The 14,818-nt window shown below is 38.0% G+C and overlaps 1 protein-coding gene across 1 annotated transcript in view; it reads left to right on the top strand.

Moving 5' to 3' along the window:
- Positions 1 to 14,818, top strand: part of SHQ1 (SHQ1, H/ACA ribonucleoprotein assembly factor) — an 87,369-nt gene that overhangs the window by 22,305 nt on the left and 50,246 nt on the right. The window contains 3 exon segments of the mRNA XM_061195536.1: positions 7,311 to 7,465; positions 9,511 to 9,564; positions 11,937 to 12,060. Coding sequence (XP_061051519.1) covers positions 7,311 to 7,465; positions 9,511 to 9,564; positions 11,937 to 12,060 — 333 coding nt within the window.

Below are 14,818 nucleotides of genomic sequence, written 5' to 3'. Positions count from 1 at the left end.
ACTGGAGGCATGAATTGAAGTGTGTCGAACCAGGCTCAAATAGGAGAAAAAAGAAATAAACCAAAAAATAAACCTTAAAGTTCTCAGCTCACTCAAGCAGCGTGATGCTGCTGTAGTTTTTCCCTCCCTCCTCTTCCTCTTTTTTCTTCTTTGCCTCCCAGGCCTTCCTCTCTGTCACTGCAGTGGCACGTTGCCAGGCATATATAATGGTGCAGGTGAGGGGTGCACCTTTGATTCCTCCTCATAAAATATTAAGCTGGATTGTCTTGATTTCCAGATAAGCCTTAGGTGGTGAACTTTGCCCCCCGTCTTTGCCTTGCCAAAGACAAGGTTATGACTCTTGTCATTTTCATCGTCGCCCTGAGTTACAACACGGAGACTTTCATTGCCATCTTCAATTTTGTAATGATCCGGATCTTCCTCCCCAAAGGCTTGTAAATGGAAGTGTTAAATGCTGTACTCCCACTGAGCTCTGGTTTCACGAGGATGGACTTCCCGCATTTCCCATGTTGTCTCTCAGTGGTTAATCTCAGCCCAAGAATCTTGGCACACGATTGCTTGTTATGACACCACATAACATTTATAGTCAATGAACTTCCTACCAGGGACATCCTGTTTGGCACCAGTGTTTGCGGAGCTGTCAGCATCAGCCCTGAAAGCTGCAGCACTGTGGAGCTGCCCATGTGGGCCAAGGGTTTGAATGCAGCACATTTTCTTCTGATTCCCTTGATCTGTTTCCAGAAAGTAGACAATGTAATGCATTTGCATTCCTCTGAGAGGAGCCAGCTCATGGATGATTTAATTGTTGACCCATGGAAGACAGGGATGTTTGGGAGGGGAATTAGGCAGAAGAGAAGATTTAAAAGTAACAAAATGAGGTGATGTTCGAAGTGAAGTGACAAGGTCACTTTCCACTTTGATGGGAGCCCCTGGGTAGTCCTCAAATGTTTTGATGGGACTTTTCACGTTGGGAGTTGGTCCTGGGCCCTTTGCTTCAGTGTTAGGGCACCAGTTTCTTCCCCAAATGAACTGAGCTTTAAGCTGGCTTTTGTTTGACTGTATATTATGTATAGAGGTATAATTAACCGAAATGTTGTGAACTATCAATATATAGCAAAGTTGCTTTGTCGTGTAGCTAAGTCATACGAATGCTTGACAAATGTTACTTGTGGTGGCAATCATCCAAGTATTGCTGGCACCGTGTCTGTAGTTATTTCTGGCGTTGCTGCTTGGTTAGACCTGACTGTGTGCAAACCTCCCCAAGATCCCCTTTGGGTGATACTATTTACAGCTCTAATAAAAAAGGCCTGGGGGAGCTCAGACTTTTGGTTTCTGTAGTGATTTCCCAGGCTGTTGTTATTGTTATTTATGATCTCTGGTTTCTTTGAATTTCAGAATTTAAATACTTCTGTGTATTATTAATGAAGTACTTAGGCCAGAATGGAGCTCAAAACCACTCAGAAAAAGGTGGTGGTGTTTTATTTTTTTTAATTTTAAAATTTTATTTTATTTATATATATATATATATATATTTTTTTTTTTTTTTAATTTTACTTATTTTTTTTGGCTGCGTTGAGCCTTCGTTGCTGCACACGGGCTTTCTCTAGTTGCGGCGAGCGGGGGCTACTCTTTGTTGTGGTGTGCAGGCTTCTCATTGCAGTGGCTTCTCTTGTTGTGGAGCCCAGGCTCTAGGCGTGTGGGCTTAGTTGCTCCGCGGCACGTGGGACCTTCCCGGACCAGGGATCGAACCCGTGTCCCCTACATTGGCAGGCGGATTCTTAACCACTGCACCACCAGGGAAGTCCCAGTGGTGGTGTTTTAAAGGAAAGTTAGGGGCGCCCAGCATTCAAGAATTCGGAAGAGTACATTCAAGTCGGCCTTCCTTGTGTGTACGGTTGTGGGAAGTGACCCGTGAGATGTGGAAGCACTTACTTGTGGGTCATGTAACATCAGAACCCACAGTTCCCAGGTCATCCTTTACAAATCATTGAACAGGTGTGATGACCAAAGAGTAAGGAGTAAACATGTGGATGAGTTGATGTGTCGTTCAGCGGTTCTGGGCACACTTACCGTGTGATTCAGACTTCCATGGAAGCAGAAGTCTTTATTAACCAACTAGGATCTAAAGGCTTTTTCTCTAGTGAGATACTGTGGTCACGGACACCTGGCACTTTCCTATTAGCTAAACTAATGAACGTCTCCAAAACTGTACCTAAGGGAATACCGTCTCAGCCCTTCTAGGGGTCTTCAAATACTTTGTGAGATAATACGTTCTTCATGTAGTGAAGAAATGTTCCTTCTTACAGTTTCCTTACATCAGACCACTTTAAGTGAACCGAGAGCTTCTCTTTAAATTGAGAAATCTTCATACGAGCCCCGTAATGGGACACTCAACACCCAGTTGATCTGTCACATGAATTTCTTTTTTGAATGTCAGTCTTTAAAGAATGCTTCACTTGACACTCGCCTGCATTAAGTTTAAAAATATACACATTTCTTTATATTGCTGGCCAGCAAATTAAATAAATACATTCTCATAGTTATTTGTTGTTTATGTAAGCAATGCTTGTAGAAATACATTTAAAACTTTTTTTTAAACATAGGGTTTTTAACATGGTTGAAAAAAATACATATTTTATGTCAAAACCTTGTTGGGTTTTTTTTTTTGGCACTAAGTGTATTTTAGTGAGTAAAGGAATATCGCTTCTCATAATTTCTAGTAAGTGTATTTAAGATTTTTTCCCCCAGAGCACAGGCTGCTAAAAAGTGCTGGAAGGAAGCCTTACAGCAAAAAGAAGCCATGTTAAACTTAAGGCTCCTAAGAGAGTACAGAAGTGAGTTTGGAAAACGATAGGTGAAAAGGGACCATTATGTGGGAGTAAACAATCATATTCTTTTCCTTCTGGCTTTTGCCCAGTTGTGATGAACAGAAGGGCAATCTTTTGTCGAGCAGAGACAGAAAGGGACTGGGGCTTGACTAGGTATCAAGAGGGTGCTTTGGGAATATTAAAAAAGGCAGTTTAATAATTTTGGGTCTCTGAGAAGGTGTCAGAGACACGTGTCTTTTTTTAACCCTTCTAAAAAGAGGCTTCCTGAGTTAGAGCTGGGCTCATGCCCACTTGGCTAGCGGCCGAGTTTCCTTTCCTTCCTTGCGCCTGGGTGTGGTCATGAGACTAAGTCTTCGATGATGGGAAGTGAGTGGCAGTGCTTGCTGTGTGCACTTTCCGGATCAAGTCTTTAGAAAGGAGGTGTTTGTCCTCCTCTTCTTCTGCTTTCCCACTGGCTGGAAAATTTTAAAACCTGAAACAGCATCTTGGACCATAAATGGAAGTCATATGGTGGAGACTGTGATGCCCACCCATCCTGGGTCGTTCACTCCGATTAGTAGCATGAGAGAAAAACTTCTGTCTTACTGAAACCACCGTATTTTGGGTCTGTCTGATACAGCAGTTTAGCCTGTTTTGACTTGCATATAATGGACAGTTCTAAAACCTGGAGAAAAAGGCTTCAGAGTTCTTTTGGCATTGCTCTGATATGCACTGGTACTAGAAGCTGAATGCTCCTCGTGACTGGGTTGAACAGCTTTTCAAGTGAATTTGAAAGTGGTTGTCTGATAAGACATGGAAGGAAAATTAAGGATTACTTTGCAAGGGAAGAGATCGATAACGCTCTGATTTAGCGGTGACAATATATCTAGATGCTTAAGTTTCTTTAAAAATTATTGTAAGAAAGTAGTAGGCTGTATTTTACTCATACTAACTAGGAACTCAGCACATCTATGTGATTAGCTGTTACTCTCTCTGTAAATCTTGCTCTAAGACAAGACGTATTTTACTTTCTATGTATAGTAATGAGGAACTGATAATGCTCATGTTTTGTTAACTTGAGAAGATATATATTTTATGATAGCTTACGTAAATTGTAGACATTAAAGGCAACTTGGAAGGAACTACAGTCTTAGACTTGCTTGCCTTCCCAATATAGACATAAAGGTGTTTTTTTTAATCATTAGCATTTATTAAATATCTTAGTTTTTTGGCCTGGGTAGCCAACATTTGGTAAGGTGACTGATACATAAAAAGAAATAGCTTCTCACTCTTCTGTCAGTAATTTATTGGGAATGGGGAAAAATATTATATTTGCAGGTGACAAAACCCGAAAGTGCTTGGAAGTAGTTTTTAGCAAGAAAAGCAGCAGATTTATTTGATAAAATCGGTGGTTCAATACCGTGGAAAAGATGGATTACCGAACAGACTGTGCTGGCACAATTAACTCTTCATCTGGAATTCACGAAAATCTTAAAACTTGAAAAAATAGCTTTCAGATGGATTAAAGACTTAAATTTTTTTTAATTTTATTGATTTATTTTTTAATAGATCTTTATTGGAGTGTAATTGCTTCACAGTACTGTGTTAGTTTCTGTTGTACACCAAAGTGAGTCAGCCATATGCATACACATGTCCCCATATCCCCTCCCTATCGAGCCTCCCTCCCATCCTCCCTATCCCACCCGTCTAGGTCATCCAAAGCACCGAGCTGATCTCCCTGTGCTATGCTGCTGCTTCCCACTAGCTAACTATTTTACATTCTGTAGTGTATATATGTCGATGCTACTCTCACTTCGCCCCAGCTTCCCCCTCCCACCCTGTGTCCTCAAGTCCATTCTGTATGTCTACGTCTTTATTCCTGCCCTGCAACTAGGTTCATCGGTACCATTTTTTTTTTTTTTTAGATTCCATATATATGCGTTAGCATACGGTATTTGTTTTTCTCTTTCTGACTTACTTCACTCTGTATGACAGACTCTAGGTCCATCCACCTCACTACAAATAACTCAATTTCGTTTTAAAGACTTAAATTTAAAAGAGAAAACAAGTAAATCTTAAAGAAAAGCTGAGAGACTCCATGTACAATTCAGGGATTGGGGAAACCTTATCAAAGGCTATAAATTCAGTCTGGTGAAAAAAAAAAGATAGATATACTGGACTACACACAAACATAAATAATTCAATGGCAGAAGATCCCCTAAACAAAGTCAGTAGAGATGCCGTAGATTTGGAGAGATGACTGGGGTTCATATCCATAATAGACGAGTTCTTAAATATTTGACAAGCCATCCAGAAAAACCTGGGCAAGACATATTCTCATGGGTAATTTACAAGAGAGCAAATCCAAATTGCCAACAAACCTATGAAATAATGTTCAAAGTTTAGCAGTTAGAGAAATACTAACTGAAGTAACAATGATATGTCACTGTATTAGTTTCCTCTTGCTGCGTGACACGTTACCACAAATCAGAAACACAGTTCTAATTTGACTCAGTTTCCACGTGTCAGGAGTCAGGCATGGCTTAGCTGGGTCCTCTGCTCAGGGTCTTGGAAGGATATAAACAACTGTGGCCATCTTTTCTTTTTCTTTTTTTTAAAAATAGGTGTTGGCAACCATGATCCTTTCTGGAGTTCAGGGTCCTTTTCCAGGCTCACATGATGGTGGGCAGAATTTGATTCCTGCGGCTGTAGAACTGAGGCCCCCCATGTTCTTGCTGGCTTTCAGCCGGGGTCACTCTCAGATCTTAGAGGAACCCACAGCTCCCTGCCATGTGGCTCCCTCACAACATGGCATCTTAGTTCTTTAAAATCAGCAGGCGAGTCTCTGGCTCCAGTCTGCTGATAATGGAACATAATCATAATAATCATAACATCGTTGGCATATTTTTTTAAATAGAAGCAAGTTGCAGGTCCTGCCCACACTCAAATGATGTGACTCATTGGGGGTCATTTTAGAATTTTTCTTACCACAGTCACTTCGTATCCATTAAACTGGAAATGATTTTGATTTTTTTAATTTCTTTTGATTTTTATTTATTTGGCTGCATCAGGTCTTAGTTGCGGCATGCAGGATCTTCATTGAAGCATGTGGGATCTTTTGTTGCGGCGCGTGGTCTCTTCGTTGCAGCACACGGGCTTCTCTCTAGCTGTGGCACGCGGGCTCCGGAGCACATGGGCTCAGTAGTTTGCAGCACGCAGGCTCTCTGGTTGAGGCGTGCGAGCTCAGTAGTTTTGGCCCGCGAGCTTAGTTGCTCCGTGGCATGTGGGATCTTATTAGTTCCCCGACCAGGGATCGAACCCGCGTCCCCTGCATTGGAAGGCGGATTCTTAACCACCAGACCACCAGGGAAGTCCCCTGGAAATGATTTTTAAAAAAGCATTTATTGCTGGGAGCGGGCAAGAGATATGTGTAGGAAAAGGAACTTCTATCCATGACCGTTAGAAAGGAGAGTTGTAGCCCTTAAATAAAGTATCTCTTAAAAACAGATGAACTTTTTGACCCAGTAAATCTACTCGGGAATATGTTTTATGGAAATAAAGCCTCCGGTATCCAGTGACATATGATATAACATTTATTGCAGCATTATTAGCAGTGGCATAAAGCTGGAAGCAGAGTGAATGCCCATCAGTAGGGGGAGTGGTTGGATAGAGCATGCTACACCGTGGAGTATTCTACTCCTTTACAAAATTAGCTAAGTACCAAGTGACTTGGGGGGATTTCCCAGAGCTATTGTTGAGTGAGATAGGCTAGATGGAAAAAAAAAAATCTAATTCTCTGGGTGGGGAAAGGTATCAACTTGCTTGTATACACATTTGTGTGTCTGGTTGTAAAGAAAAATGTGAAGTGATATATACTAGATTTTTTTTAACATGGGAGAGGCGGTTGATAAGGATGGAAACAGGGTGCCAAGCAAAAGGAGAAAAGGAAACTTCCTCTTCCCACAAGTCTGATATGTGTGGTATGGTCACATTTGCATATTTATGTAAAACTTTGTTTCTCTGTGTAAATAATATTAAAAAAATACTATGCCCTTAAAATTGACTAATACATGGGAATATTTCCGTTTCTTTGTACAGAACTTTCACAGTAGATAATGAATATTTACAGAGTGTTTCATTTAGCTATTATATGTTTTCTGTTGTCAAAATGTAATTATCTGAAAGTCAATAACTCTGTCATTTAGCTGCCTTGAGTACGGAACAGTGTAGCGGGAAAAGATCAGGGGCTGGGGGGGGCGGTCTGGAAATAAGGAATAGATATTGTTTAGACATTTTTTTCTTTTTTTTAGCCCTACTAGGATTTAAGCAAATACATAGCTCTTAATAAAACTGTGAGGTCTAGTTAAAAAGTTGTTTCTGTGTCCAGAGTTAAATAACTTTTATTTCAGCTTCTGTAATCCAAGTTATAATTTTGACGAATCTTCTGCAGTGGGGGTTTTACAGCACGTAATGGAACTAATTTTTAAATGCATTTTATTCTAGTGTCTTTTTCTGAAGAAGAGAAATATCAGCTGCGAAAATTTGTCAATAAATCTTACCTGCTGGACAAGAGAGCCTGTCGTCAGGTGTACTACAGTTTGATTGATATCCTTCTGGCATATTGCTATGAAACCCGTGTCACCGAAGGAGAGAAGAATGTAAGTGCACGTGTGTCTGTGCAGGTTACCATAGACTGTTGTACGGAGTAAACTGTATTAATGTCATGAGTGAGACCAGTCGTGATTAGTTGCTTAGTGACACTCTGGGCGGAGGTGCACAGGTGTGTTGGTGATGGGTACCAATAATGTTTTTATTTGGTCTTTTTTTCTTCTCTTTTGGCTTTAGTCTCTGCCAAATAGCAGAGTACGGAAGTAAAGCTGAGGGTAGAGAAAAGGGATATCCTGAGCTCTCATCTCTTTTAGGAGATGAACTGACCAAATGAGAGAGCTGTTGCTACATGACACTTGACATTGGCAAGGGGTAAACTTTACTATACCCATTTCTAGTCTTTCTCTGAGCTGTCCGTTAACAGATGTAAGGTTCTTTATAAAGAAAGGAATGTGAGCATTTATCTGCAGGTGTTCCTCAATTTAAATAGTGTGTGTACTTCTGAAAAATCGTATGTAAATCAGATTTTAAAAACCTGGATTGTATCTTTTTGGTATTCGGTGAAATCCTATTGTAAAAGTAAATCCTTTTGTAAAGTATGTTGTTTCTTAAATGATCTTTTTTAAAAAATATAGACTGTATTGTATCTCTTCTTAAACCACACTTGATTTTGTAAATGAAGAGATAAACTTCTTTCTCACCTATGTCACTGGTTGCATATATTTAAAAAAAGGCTGGAAAACAAAACAAAACAAAACAAAACAAAATTTCCAGTTAATGTGTCCCTGCATCTGTTTATAGTAGTCTTTGCTCAAGGGATTATTTTTGAGCTATGCATATGGTTCCCTGTTTTTCATTTATTTATTTTATTAAGAATTTTTTTTAAATTAGAGTAAAAGTTGATTTACAGTATTTCAGGTTTACAACATAGTGATTCAGTATTTTTATACATTTTACTCCATTTAAAGTTATAAAATATTGGCTATATTTCCCTGTGCTGTACACTATCTTTTTGTATTTATTTTATACATAGTAGTTTGTACCTGTTAATCTCCTACGCCATCATGCCCCTCCCCCTCCCTCTTTTTAAATTACACAAATAATTCATATCATTGTGAAGAGAAATACACACAGGAAGAAAATAGTTAAAATTTCCTGTCATCTCAGCCATCGGAGGTAGCCGCACTTACGAGGTGGTGTTTCTCTCCTAGGCTTCTTTCGTTGTGTACGTCTATTTACATTGGGTTATAATGTATATACTATTATTTAACCTGCTTTTCTCACTCACCATCATAGCATGAGCATAGTGTTAGGATAAGGATTTGATATGGGCCAAACTTTTTGCTGCTGGGATTCTGAAAATTTCAAAGGTGACTTTTGAGATTGGCATTTGTCTCCAAAATGAATATTAATGAGTGTAACAAGGGCATACTATAACTGAAAATGGGTTTTGTTTCCGCTCATCTTTTTAGAATATGATAATCAGCGCAAATGTTTTCGTTGACAAAAAAGTGCTTCATACTGCTTGAGAAGATGAGTGAGAGTGTTTAGTTATGCTCGATATAACTTCGCATTTTTGATTTGATTCTTGGATTCACGTATTTGAAATCATGAAGTCTTGCAACTTCAGGATCTTCTCTAGAATGCACTTATTCTCACAGGCATTCTCTGGAAGACCAAATTCTTGAGCAGCTTTCTAAGTGCCAGAAAGAGCACTTCAACATTATCTTTGAGTCTTTTGGTAGATTATTTATAGAATATTTGGGAGGCAGGTAACCTAGTTGAGAAGGACAGAAATTGAGCATGCATTGCTTTGCTTTAGTTTCAAAGCCCTTGCTTATGTGCTCTTGTGTTCTGGTACCCTTATCAGTGCAACAGCTTTACTTTATAAATTTCCAAGGAAAGTAGGCAGAAACTTGCCTTGATCTCCTTGACATCAGTAAAGCCATTATTTTCCTGCAGTCGTAGATGCTTCTTAGGTTTTACATATGTCAATACTATTTATATACTAGTTGAATAAGCGGATATATTTGCTTTAGTTTTGAATGACTTTACCTCTAATGTGACACTATCCTTTTCTTCAAAACAAATAAAGGTTGAATCCGCATGGAATATCAGAAAACTGAGTCCAACACTCTGCTGGTTTGAGGTATGATTGTCAGTTGCAGTTGTTTAGATTTTGTTTGTTCAGAGTTTTTTTTTTTGTTGTTATTAACTCATTTGGGGTAATTCAAGCAATTCCTTGACTTTTTAAAAGTGGTAGCTTTATTGTACAAAGTTTTTTTCCATCTTTTTAATAAAACTGATTTTATTTGTTACTTTTACTCTAATCATAGTACACTAATAAGGCCAGGTGTAGGGTATCTTGGAAGTTTGGAGAAGGAATGGGTATACTGTCCGTTGCAGGAAGATGTTGGGTTGAGTTTGAGGCGTGTATGTAAGTCGGTATATATTAGGGCTCAGAGCTCAAAGATGGGCAGAAAACCTAGGTGATACTACTACTAAGTGTCACTTACTACGAGGGGCTGTGCTAATAAGCCTTTTATGTATATTACTTCACCTATTCCTTTCTATTGAAGTCTGTGAGATAGAATTATTGGTATTTTACAGATGAAGAAACTTAGATCATATAGCTTAAATAACTTATCCTAGGTCCTACAGTTAGTATGTTTAGATCTGATAACTCTTATAGTATAGTAATAATTGCTTTTATATCTATTTTGTAGAAAATAGTTGTGTAGGGCTCACCGAATATAGCAAAGAATGGTATCTTTAAATTTAGTAGTTTTGGGACTTCCCTGGTGGTTCAGTGGGTAAGACTCCGCGCTCCCAATACAGGGGGCCCAGGTTCAATCCCTGGTCGGGGAACTCGATCCTTCATGCATGCCGCAACTAAGAAGTCCGCATGCCGCAGCTAAGAGTCTGCATGCTGCAACTAAGACCCGGTGCAGCCAAAATAAATAAATAAATATTTTAAAAAATAAAGTAAATAAATTTACTAGTTTTGAACACACTGTTGTCCATCAAATCAGAAGCTTTAAAACAGTGTTTATTTAAACAGTTGATCATAGCATCATCTATTAAGGCAACTAGTTTTGTTTCTGTTTTTTTTCCAGTTTGAATCCTAGACAGTGTACATTTTAAGTTGGAAAATCAAAGTTGTTTCATGGCATCACTTTATTCAAATAATAGATAACATGTAAACAGGAACTGAAACACTTAACTTTAGCAAAGAATCTTGCTATTCGTGAATGTCCATGAACCAACAGCTTGACCAGTGTCCTCTGCTGGGAGCTTGATGGAGAGTCAGAATCCCATTCCAGACCCTCTGAGTTAGAATCTTTAGCAAGATCTCCAGGAGTTCATATGCATATTTAAGATGGAGAAGTGCTGTTCTCTGGACTTCCCTTGAGTTCTACATATTTCCATAATCAGCATATAATGGAGAAACTGGCTTTTGTAATAATTGCATTGATTATTCCAATATTGAAAACAAAGTAGTTGGTGACTAGATAATTTAATAGTTTAGTTATAAAAGTCTACATGAAGAGATTCACCTATTTATGATTTTATTTTGACATTTTTATTGTTTTTGAGATAACTTAGAATTGCCAGACATGTAACTAGCTCTGTCAAACTTTTATAAGTGTTTAGTTTTTTGCCAGAAGTTTTTAGAAATTCATCATTCCTTTTTAGATATAAAGTATCCTCTGTTGGGTACTCAGTATTCATAATCAGATCACTCATTTGTTAAGGATGAATATACATGGAAATGATGTATACTCCCTTACTTTTAATTTTTTAATTTTTATATATGGGTTACATTTTTAATACATTTTTAATCAAAACCCAATTAAAAAACAATTTTGTAGAAAATCGTCTTTGTTTAGTGTTTTTGGTAAGTTTTGCATTGTTAATGGTATCATGACCATTAACCAGTACCATCCAGGATAAAACCTTTTTTCCAGAAATGAGTAGTTTTCTCTTTGAAAAGTGAAAGCAAATTACTGAAGTAAATACCATGTATCACTCATGCCCAAAGCAAAAAAACCCAAAAAACAAAAAATCAAAAGAGGGGGAAGGGGGAACTGAGAACACACTTCACTAAGGAGTTCTATATTTTTCATCTGCATTATCTCGAATGGTCCTAAAAGACAAAAACATGAAACATATATCATTTAGAAATGTCTTTTATGTGCATCTGTATTTTGTTAGTGCCATGTGTTTTACATTCATATTGGTAATTCTTAAAAGACTTTTTAAAACTTTCCTGCTACGTATGTGATTTCTAAGGAGCATTTGTGATACGTTGATAAAGTATGAGAAATTACAAAGACTGAGATAAAAATTTTATTGTAAGGTTTACAGAAAGAGTCTCACTTCACGGCTTTGTATTTGTCTTCCACTTGGCTTCATGTTGATCCAAACTTAGTTTTTAATTGAGAATAGTTTTACATTTCATTGTGTGCTTTTGTTTTGTGTAATATGGAAACGATTACTCATTTAAATGATACTTCACAGACTTGGACTAATGTTCATGAAATCCTGGTGTCTTTTGGAAGAAGAGTTTTGTGCTATCCACTTTACCGCCATTTCAAGCTGGTGATGCAAGCCTACAGGGACACTATAAAGATGTTGCAACTAGGTAAGATGTTATTATGCTTGCAAATTTGAGAGTGAAAAGTTAAACACTTTTAGTCTGTGAGGATATAATCATGATTTTTGCTTTTTTTTTTTCCCATACAAAAAGAAGTAATGAAAATCATCCGATCCAACCACTTTTACCTCCCAGGTATTATATAAAGTAATAGTCCCTCCATATAGGTGTATAATCACACAGAGAAGTATGGTACTCTTTTCAGAGAGGAGTGGGGAGGGTAAATAGAGACAGTTTTCCAAACCATCTTGTGTTATAGTAGATTGTAACGTGCAGTATTTCTGTGTCATTCAGGTGCCTGTAATTTTCTAGGCATTATTCTAGTATTGTGAGTATAATAATAAATAAGTTCCCTGCTCCTATGAAGTTTACGGTTTTGCCAGGGTGACAGATGGTAAGTAAGTAAGCAATTCCAGCACTGAGTGAAAAGATCTCTGCTGGGGGAAAGACAGTGATCATAGGAGGGGGCATGGAACCTGGACTTGGGAGATCAGGAAAGGCTTTGCAAAGAAAGCACAGCTACTCTGAGGACTTTTGACTATTGCTATATCAAACCCGAAAAGACGAATATTTGCTATTTTTAAGGATCTGGCAAATTCTAAGCTCTGAAACAAATTCCAAAGTGCCTATAACAGCATCATTGGATTAAGTATATAGTGTCCAAGGTAATGACTTTGAAGGGGCAACATCCATTTGTATGTCTTAATTCTGGCACATTTATTCAAAAGTCATTTGCTGTACTTTATGGTCGTTTCTTATATTTTTCCTCCGGGAGTCTTATCATTTCTTTGTCCTTAGATAAAAATGCTTCTGGGGGTTTAGTTTTCAGACTTGAGGATAAGAAGGAGAAAGAAAGGAAGAAGTTCTTTCCTTTATATCTAGGTGGCTTCATTGGCTTAACGGGAAGAATCACATCTCTCTTATGTTTTGTCCCTCCTAGAGGTTTATCTAGGTTTTTCTTTGACTTCTGTGTAACCTACAGTCCTCTTGCTCTGGGGGAAAAAGTCATGTTTGAAGTAGATTCTTTCAGAGTAGATAATAATTGTAAAAGTGAATCATAGTTAAATGAAAGATACTTTTTTATTCATCCTGTTGGTTCAGACTGGCCATATTTTATTTTAAAGGATTGTTGATTATAGGACAGCAGAGCTACTACCTTTGAGGAATCTGTCTTCTTTAACGGTGGGAAACAAACTGCTTTTTTTTTTTTTTTTGCATGTTCTTTCTTCTTGCCTTCTGTCCAAGATATTTTTTGAACTGCAAAAATTACCTTGAAAAATTAATTTACTGTAAATGACTGATTGTTGAACTTGAGTTACATCACAATTAATTTCTTGTTTAGGTCATGCTAGATTATCCACGCATTATTCATAGATTTAGACAGTGAGAATGCAGTTGGTGATTATCGTGTTATATCGTGGCTTCAAGATGGAAAACTGGCAAAACCCCCATGTGCATGTGTGTGCACACACACCCTCTTACTTGTTACTTTTCATTCTGGGAAATAATCTAGTTCTCTGGATTTTTATTTGAAAAGTAAGCTGTTCTGTGATTCATAACCAAAAATAAATTTGATTGCCTTGACTTACACTAGTCAATTACTCACAGTTTCAGTAGGTCGGAATTGAAAATTTAGACTTAACTTTCCATCATTATCTATCTTACAAAAAATAGGCTTATCAGCTGTGTTGTAATAGCAACAGAAAACCTGAGGTAGCACGCTGAAAATGAATACCAACCCTCTATAGATCGTGCACAGTATGTTCTGTGGCTAATTTAGGTTGTGGCTCGTTAGTGCTGAAACAGAGAGCTGGATTGTCTAGAGTTCACACCATAAGCTAAGGGGATGGCAAGTTCTGGATGAGGATTGAAACCTTTGTTCATACAGGTGGGTGACACTGGGATGCCTTTAATGCCATGGAAGAGTCTCAGTTGTTTAGACACCTTATAATTTAAGTGCAGGTAGCTCTGGTTTGGCATTTAATGTTTTCCAAGAATGAATTCGTGCCTACTTATAATTCAAAAGAGTGATCACACTTCTATTATAAAGGTCAGTATAGTGCTTCCGTAGTTGAAAGTAATAAATAAGTCTTGCCCCAGAAGAAATACCAATCTTAAGTGAAACACGCTTCCAGAACCAATGAAGGAAGGCTGGTGTCAGAATCTACAGAGGATTGACTAAGAGCTAAGTTTTTAAACAGCCATGAATTTGCTTTACCTGACTTCACAGAGGCCTTTACAAAGATTCTTTACTGGGCCTTTGGCTATTTTCAATTCTCTGCTGTACCTTCCCCATTCCGGAAGACTGTACATTCATCTCTCACTGTTACTGTATGTCTCGCTCAAATTCCTGCAAGGCCAGAAAACCTACTTTGTCCCTGTGAGTGTTATTTTAGTGCTTAACATAGGGCCTTGCGTGTGGAATTGCTCTCCCTGAATTGATAATCTTGGGGCACATGATCATCCCCATTTTTTCTATCTGTTCCTGTCTCTTTAGCAATTTTCACTTCCTCCTCCTTGTTCCATTCTTTGGGGAAGAGTGGGAAGAATCCTTCATGGAAGCATCACTTAGGTGCTGTTACTCAATGAAAAATCAATGAACAAAAGGAATCAAAAGAGAACAGCTTTTCTAATATGTCTTAAGAAATTTTATTCTCTTTAGAAGTGACATAGTTTAGTATTTGATTATACATTGTTTATACAACTTACCGTTTGTACTCCTGTGTGCGTTTCATTCAGCTTTCTA

This window comes from Eubalaena glacialis, chromosome 7 (genome assembly GCF_028564815.1).
Source record: "Eubalaena glacialis isolate mEubGla1 chromosome 7, mEubGla1.1.hap2.+ XY, whole genome shotgun sequence".
Classification (NCBI taxonomy): domain Eukaryota; kingdom Metazoa; phylum Chordata; class Mammalia; order Artiodactyla; family Balaenidae; genus Eubalaena; species Eubalaena glacialis.
This window is presented reverse-complemented; position numbering and strand designations above follow the sequence as displayed.